The sequence below is a fragment of the Pocillopora damicornis genome, chromosome 2 (genome assembly GCF_964200805.1).
Source record: "Pocillopora damicornis chromosome 2, jaPocDami1.2, whole genome shotgun sequence".
Taxonomy (NCBI): Eukaryota; Metazoa; Cnidaria; class Anthozoa; order Scleractinia; family Pocilloporidae; genus Pocillopora; species Pocillopora damicornis.
In genome coordinates this window covers 27,040,614-27,049,021 of record NC_142671.1, presented here as the reverse complement: position 1 = coordinate 27,049,021, position 8,408 = coordinate 27,040,614, and the positions used below count along the sequence as shown (strand labels likewise).

At 38.1% G+C, this 8,408-nt stretch overlaps 1 protein-coding gene across 1 annotated transcript; it reads right to left on the bottom strand.

Moving 5' to 3' along the window:
* Positions 1 to 1,446: 1,446 nt before the first annotated feature.
* LOC113673341 (polyadenylate-binding protein-interacting protein 2) lies at positions 1,447 to 7,937 on the bottom strand. The gene is made up of 2 exons (XM_027189739.2): positions 7,607 to 7,937; positions 1,447 to 1,709 (listed from the first exon to the last, which is right to left on the bottom strand). The coding sequence occupies exons 1-2, from the start codon at positions 7,934 to 7,936 to the stop codon at positions 1,641 to 1,643; spliced, it is 399 nt and encodes a 132-aa protein (XP_027045540.2). The 5' UTR covers position 7,937; the 3' UTR covers positions 1,447 to 1,640.
* Positions 7,938 to 8,408: the final 471 nt, after the last annotated feature.

The following is an 8,408-nucleotide window of genomic DNA, read 5'->3' as shown; positions in this document are numbered from 1 at the left end:
ACCTCTCTCAAAAGATAACAACTATCGGCTCCTTACAAACATTTCACTCATGACAGCCGAACCGAAAAGAACCACCTATTTCACCGTCTGATAGAATCCGTCCAATGACTCGGACTGGGGAAATTTTTGCGGCATAGGATGTTAATCCGTCAAATGGCTGAAAAACTATCATCATGACTCTTGCAATGTAAAAAAAAATTGCACGATTTTTACTATCAATCGTCCATAAGGCCAACCAATTTTAGACGTCAAAATATTCTTAAATTAAATTGAACTGGGGCAAGGGAATTAAGCCTATGAGGAGCCATAATTGGGTATTGTAGCACCTGGCTGTGTGTGACCAATCCACTTAGATATTAATGAATATTCCTAAAGCACAATTTTATACGGGTTCTTTTTCCAACAACATCTACGGCTGTAGAAGAACAGTACCGTGACCCACAACTGTCACAGCAAAACCAAAAAACTCTCGGCAAAACCAAAAGGCTCACGGAATAATTATTTCATGTTCGGAGAGATTATGCAAATTTTCTTCAATGTTATTGTAATTTTTTTACAACATAAGTACAATGATTGTGGAGGGAGAGGGAGGGTTGGAACTCTGTAGGGAGGGGAGTGTGATTGATTGTTAATACATGAAAATTTTACACGCCTCAACTATCAAAATTCACCCTGCCATGGTTACGTCGAGAACAAGGTGAGGGGGGAAAGTGAGTTTTTCCGTGAGCTTTTTTATTTTGCTTTGAGTCTTTTGGTTTTGCCGTAAGGTGTTTGTTATTCCCGTGACAGTTGTGGGGCCATCTTAGGAACTGCAGACCTCCTCATGAAAACTTATTTCGTCAAACCTCGGTCGTGTTTGAACCCTGACAAGACCTCTTAATTTCCCGCGGGCGTAGAAACGCTTTTGCCGTAGCGCAAATAACGAGGGCCTGGGCTTGCTGGCAGGCTACGACACGAGAAATAGGAACACAAAACTGAATGAAAGAAGCTAATTTTGTAGATAATTCCTGGGCTTGTGCTGCTTTCTAAATATAACTATTATTATAGGCTTCAGCTTTCATTTAGCATTATTTCAGGCATAATTTACATGATGGTTAAAAAAAATAGAAATTGATCTGTAATACTATTGAGACCAACTTCAACTTGAGTGACAAAGTAATGTTGAATTGCAATGGTTTGCCCTGCCACCTCACGTGCTGGCATGAAAAACTTACATCATCCTCTCAACCAATCAGATGCAAAACTAAGACCAAAAGCTAAAATGTGACTAATATTTTCCCCGCACTTTTTGTCAGTCGCATTAATTCACTTAATAGTTCCTTATCTTTTGTACGCTTTATCTGACTAGCCGTTGCAAGAGCGTTTCAAACCAGCGGGAAAAAAAAGCTTTGTACCGCTACTTTCATCAGTCAGTTCTACGATAAGAACGATCACTAGATTAACAGCTTCTGCATTAAATAAGAGCTTTATTAATTTAATCATTAAAATACATAAGAAATTTAGACAGGACAAAGCCGCCTGGATTCCATTTAAACTCTTTCTCAAATTGCAAACTTATGTACATCGTATCATACATGGCATCCTTCTATTCATCCAAAACCCGGTCACGTCAGGCGGGCATGCGCAGCTCTTATTTCCAGCTATGATGACGATGTCCTCGTATTCTGTGGCACAAACACTTTGGCATTTGGGTTCAGCGTGCTCTTCACCTAAAAGAAATCAAGAGTAAGACATTAAAAAGAAAATTTACCCCTTAGAGTAACTGCCATTTAATTTCTCTTGACAATATTACTTCTGAGTCAAGCATCAAGGTTATTTTAATATAGGAATGATTGCTAACTACTCTGTAAAGAAGCCCTTCATTGTTTAACAAATTCAATACCACAGGGAATGTGCCGAGAAAAGTGTGGAGAATATGCATACTGGTGTTAGGATGTGGAGGGTTGGAGGAAAAAGAAAAAAAAAAAAAAAGGATGGGTGGTATGAAAGGATATGAGCTTGGAAATCCAAGATAGGTAAAAAAATATAACATAACACCAGTAGGAGGGCATGGATGTGCTCAATTAGAACAGAAATACATACAATGCAGCTTCTCCTAACATTTTAAAAAGAATCTGTGACATGATCAAAAGAAATGTAAAATATATTCCCAATTATGCATTTTAGCTTAAATGTTTTTGAAAAATTCAGTAAGTGCACACATATGAGACAACTTTAGGTCTACACATCTTTGTCAGTAGTATGAACAACAACTTCACTATTATCAATCATGTTTCAATGTTTAAGGGCCGTGATATTGTCAAGTCAAACCTTGCTTCTACTCTGTGCTATTTGCTTCTTGTTTTGCCAAATAGAACCTTACATTTTAAGCAATCTATAAAGTCCCTTTGAAGGTGCAGGGATTATGTTGCACATTGACTGATTCTGACTACACTCAGATGAGTTATTCAATGTGAAAAGTTTATAGAGGACAAGTCAGCCAGTCTTGTAGTGTATGTGTCCTAATATAATCTTCTAAGGGTTCTACAAAAAGAACCTGTGCTATGCCAGATACGAAAAACCAATAAAAAATCACTCTTTAGAAGTGGCCAAAAAATATGTGGAAACGTATTCCTCATCTAATGCAGCAGTACAATACCCTTAGAAAAGGGTAAACTAACCTGGTTACACTGCTAATTACAAAGAAAAATCAATGAATGTAATAATATTTCACAGGGATTTGGAAACAAAAATTACATCACTGTGAAAAAAAAGAGAGAGGGAGAGAGAGTGACCAAACATAAGACTGACCAACCTAGAATGACTTAATTTTCCAGCGAAATGCTTAAATAATCTGAAACTTCCATGATGCCATGCAAACATCTTCAACATGCCATTAGAATATCAATTTCTAACTAATTCATTCCCATGTCACTCAAACTTCAGAAATTACATTTTCAGGTACAGTGTATATGATAGGGAGTAATAACCCTTAACAATGATGAGCATCGAATTTCACATTACTGTATCACTACTGAATCAAACATTAAGGTAATGAGAATAAAGGAAATGATCACCAACTGATCCTCCCCAATGCCATAAAAAATGTAGAGAGAACTGTCCACAGTATATGCATAGTAATGTTAGAGTGTGCATGTAAAGGACACTAACTGTCAAATGCCAAATGGTACAAACTGTACTAACCTTCACCTTTTGAATTTTACATTGAAATTCAAATCTTTTCAACACCATGAAAACCAAAACCTCACAGTCATACCACAAGCTAGATATAATTATGACTTACATTTGTGACGTAATATAAAGCACATTGAAAACATAAGCACTGTATGTCTTATTAATTTAAAAGCTTAACAGTTCTGCTATTATATCCATCATAAATATGAAATATAATTAAGAAATACCAAAAAAATGTGTAAGAGTAGAAAACAAGTAAGAAATAAAAGGTAGCCAGGCTATCATGGACAACATATTCTTTTGCCAGATTACATAAAAGACTGGGAAATGTTCAGAAAAAATGTCTCTAGTGTCCCACAAAGTTAACACAAACCTTTACCCAAATTCTATAAATGAAATCAATTCACATATCACATGAAGTGAAAGTGATCGGCTTAGGATGGCAGACTAGACATAAGTTAACACAAACCCTCACATAAATTCTGTACATGACAATCAATTCACACATCACATGAGGTGAAAGTGATCGGCTCAGGATGACAGACTAGACATAAGTTTACACAAACCCTCACGTAAATTCTGTACACGAAAATCAATTCACACATCACAAGGTGAAGGTGATCGGGTTAGGGTGGCAGACTAGACATGCATATAACTTCTTCTCTTAAGTTGAGGAAGTATTCAGTTTTTAGACATTGCATGAATCTTTGTAAATGATTGCCTGCCATACTATCATGTACAATTCCACATTGTATCTTTCTTCTCAAGCATCAAAAGATTTGTGGTCACCAATTGCCATGTTTTAGCATGGCAAGCTTTGAGCACTCATTATGTGTGCATATTTTCTTCAAGGTCAAGCCAAGACAAGTTGAAACAACCTTCTTGGAAACATATTTCAAACAACAAGACACTGCTATATTGATTCATCATACAGTTTCAAGAGTCATGAAAATAACCCTTACTTTCATTGTATAACCTTTGCCAACACAACACAATAAACCTGCTTTAAGTATGATAAAAGTAAGGAGGGGCTATCAAATACAAATAGGCTACTGGAACTCAATCAAAAGGCCACTGTGATTGCTTAATAGAGGTAACCATGTAGTAAAGGTGAAAATCAGAGTAATTAAGATGAAACAAATCTGGGACTTTGACAACCGACCACTTAACCCTGTAACTCCAAAGATCTGATTGTTAATTGTCCTCTAGCTGCTATACATTTCTATGCAAATAAGTAACAAGAATTTGGTGTTAGATCAAGATAACTTTCACCTGATAAGTTTAAATATTCTCATGACATGTTTGCTTGATAATGTTTAGATACCGTAGGAGAAGTTATATGTTAATCACTTCTGGGAGTTAAAGGGGGTAATCAAGGGTGACTGCTTGATACAATGCCACTTCAGACAAGTTTTTCAGGGTGACTGCTTGATACAATGCCACTTCAGACAAGTTTTTCAGGGTGACTGCTTGATACAATGCCACTTCAGAGAAGTTTTTCAGGGTGACTGCTTGATACAATGCCACTTCAGACAAGTTTTACAGGGTGACTGCTTGATACAATGCCACTTCAGAGAAGTTTTTCAGGGTGACTGCTTGATACAATGCCACTTCAGACAAGTTTTACAGGGTGACTGCTTGATACAATGCCACTTCAGACAAGTTTTACAGGGTGACTGCTTGATACAATGCCACTTCAGACAAGTTTTTCAGGGTGACTGCTTGATACAATGCCACTTCAGAGAAGTTTTTCAGGGTGACTGCTTGATACAATGCCACTTCAGACAAGTTTTACAGGGTGACTGCTTGATACAATGCCACTTCAGACAAGTTTTTCAGGGTGACTGCTTGATACAATGCCACTTCAGACAAGTTTTACAGGGTGCCTGCTTGATACAATGCCACTTCAGACAAGTTTTTCAGGGTGACTGCTTGATACAATGCCACTTCAGACAAGTTTTTCAGGGTGACTGCTTGATACGGTGCTACTTCAGACAAGTTTTACAGGGTGACCGCTTGATATGGTGCCACTTCAGACAAGTTTTACAGGGTGACAGCTTGATACGGTGCCACTTCAGACAAGTTTTACAAGGTGACTGCTTGATACGGTGCTACTTCAGACAAGTTTTACAGGGTGACAGCTTGATACGGTGCTACTTCAGACAAGTTTTACAGGGTGACCGCTTGATACGGTGCTACTTCAGACAAGTTTTACAGGGTGACTGCTTGATACGGTGCCACTTCAAACAAGTTTTACAGGGTGACAGCTTGATACGGTGCCACTTCAGACAAGTTTTACAGGGTGACTGCTTGATACGGTGCCACTTCAGACAAGTTTTACAGGGTGACTGCTTGATACGGTGCCACTTCAGACAAGTTCTACAAGGTGACTGCCTGATATGGTGCCACTTCAGACAAGTTTTACAGGGTGACCGCTTGATACGGTGCCACTTCAAACAAGTTTTACAGGGTGACCGCTTGATATGGTGCCACTTCAAACAAGTTTTACAGGGTGACCGCTTGATATGGTGCCACTTCAAACAAGTTTTACAGGGTGACCGCTTGATATGGTGCCACTTCAAACAAGTTTTACAGGGTGACCACTTGATACAGTGCCACTTCAGACAAGTTTTACAAGGTGACTGCCTGATATGGTGCCACTTCAGACAAGTTTGACTTTATACAAGCGGTACTTTAAGTAAAGGCTTAACGTGATCTCAACCAATGTAATGTTTAAAATTTGTCTCATGAAGAACACATAAAAACAATAGATGTGAATACCGGAATTCTTGCCCTAAAAAGAGAAAAAATCCATTCCCCACAGTGAACTGATGCATAACCACAGGTCAGTGCACACTACGTCAAGGTTCACAAAATTGCTGATATTTCTGAATGCGTGACTAATCTTGGTTGTTTTGGTGCTAAATTTGTTTTGCACTTCACAGAATATACACACCTAACTACATTTGTAGAAAAATGTTCCCATTCTGAGGAATTTCCAAAGATTTCAAATCAAGAATTTGAAATAGAAATTTAAAATCCTTGCACATTTTAATCAAGAAAGCTCGAAAGTGTGAATGATTCTCTTCTTGAAATGGTGTATCTTTTATACAGCCTGTTAGCACTTTGTTTAAGAGTTGTTTTGCCCCAGTTAAAGCAGGACATAAATTCACAATGTGCTCAAGGCATCAGCTTCTAAAAACACTACTACCATTTTCAACTTTGAATGACCCTACATCTTTATTGAAGGTGTCTTCCAGGAATATAGCATTTACAGACTTGAGGAATTGTTTTATTCCCTTGTTCTTTCAAATAAAACTACTGGCATTTGGAACTATTCGAAATTATACATTTTAAAGGCAGTCAAGGCAACCTCAAATTGTTTCATACACATCTTATGGCAAAAATATTTCATGTTTGTACACAGATAAGAAATTCACCTGTTTTACCAAGCATTGAAGTAACATCGCAAGAAGAGCCGACAAATAAAAGTTAATGATAAAATCCATTAGATTTAGAGAAGCAAGGAGAGGAAAAATAAAAATGAAAAACGAAAAAAAAACGATTTAATGAGAGAGCGGACGAAATCTCCGAACCATCTTCACCGAAAGCTACTTAATACAGAAACAAAGGAGCTACTGTAACTGCCCTTGGTTCAAATCCTTTCACGCCCCAATACAAATTTCGGTGTGGATCTCTCGTGGCACGAAAAACACCACTGAGAAGTGAGCTGAATTTGTAGAATCGAAAATTTTCCAGAAGTCCAGTTTTTGATTAAATAAAAAAGCGTTTCCATATAGAGAAATCACTGAGTTTAATAACGAAGAGCGGAAGGTAACTAATTCACCAAAGTCCCTTGCACAAATTTAGCATTTTCAGACAACTTCTTGAGTATTTTTGGAAGAGAATCTCCCACCATATTTAATCGCAAAGCACTCAACTTGGAGAGGGAACCATCGTTTGAAAACCGAAACGTCGTTAACCGTTAAACGATTTCAGTATGACGATTGCGCTGCTTAACGTGTACATTGAGTCAAATATACTTCAGAGGGCAGGGTATCTCGAACACTACATTCATTTGCTATAATTCGATAATACCGTAGTAGAATCAGACCAAAAATAAGGAAATATGAAATTTTATCACCATAAAACATTAATAGGTTTGCCTTTGCTGCATAATAAGAAAAAGAAAAACGTAAAAGAAACGCGCAATAGATTTTCAACAGAGACTGCGCCTCTATGGCGGTTTTCTCTACACCCTCGCCATCGCTTTCTCTGGACCTTCGTTGATTTCGACACCACACAACATAAAATTTGAATTTTTGCCATTTCATCCGCCGTAAACACACACAACAAACCTCAGATATGCATTCTGTATTTAAATTGTACGACAATGAATCACTCAACGAAGCTATTCGAGAATCAAACTTACCACGACGTTGTAGTCGTGATTGCCGTAGCCATTCGTGTATCCATTCGAGCAAACGTTACGTCCCTGGAAGTTACTTCTATAAGAACTTTGTGATGTTCCTTGCTGTACTGAATCTTTGCTCTGTAAGCTCTGTAATTGCTGTTGGGCTATTATTTCGGCCGCTGTCATTGTTTCGCGTTCGTCTTCTTCATCAAGCAGTTGTTCAATACATGCACGAATGAACTCCTCTTCGTTGAGTTGATCGTTCACTTCGCGATCAAAATCGTCCATATTCTCCATCCACAAGTACTCAGCAAACGGATCTTGCTTGCTCGGGTGGTTATTTTCCATATCCAGGAATGAGAGGAACACAGGTACTTTTTGTCAAGCACGAAAAATACAACGTCCGAGATACACCGACGTAACGAAGTTCGGTCACCTGCGTCAGAGCCAATCATAAGGCTCCTCGCTGACAGGCCGGCATAACATAACACGTAAATATGGCGCTTGGCTTATGTTATGATGCAAGCTTCAGAGAGAGAGGAAGAAACGACAACACAATAGATCAATCCTGCCACATCTTCCAAAAAAAAATTAAAATTGTGGAAATTCTTCCAGCTTACAAGTTAAGAACATGTTTGGGTTATTCACGAACAGTCTCTCAAAATTTGCGTATGTGGGTGAAAGCGCACGGGCTGTGTGTTGTTTCGACCGGAAGTTAATAATCTGCATTTTCATGATGTGATTTCCGCTGGCCTGACCACACCTTTCAGGTTACGGAATCACTTAAAATATCAATGGTCTAAAATTAGTTTGGCTGAAA

Coding starts and splice junctions, on each gene's coding strand:
- LOC113673341 (XM_027189739.2), bottom strand. CDS start 7,936: ATGGAAAATAACCACCCGAGCAAGCAAGATCCGTTTGCTGAGTACTTG. Junction 1,710..7,606: donor ATCACGACTACAACGTCGTG/GTAAGTTTGATT, acceptor GATTTCTTTTAG/GTGAAGAGCACGCTGAACCC.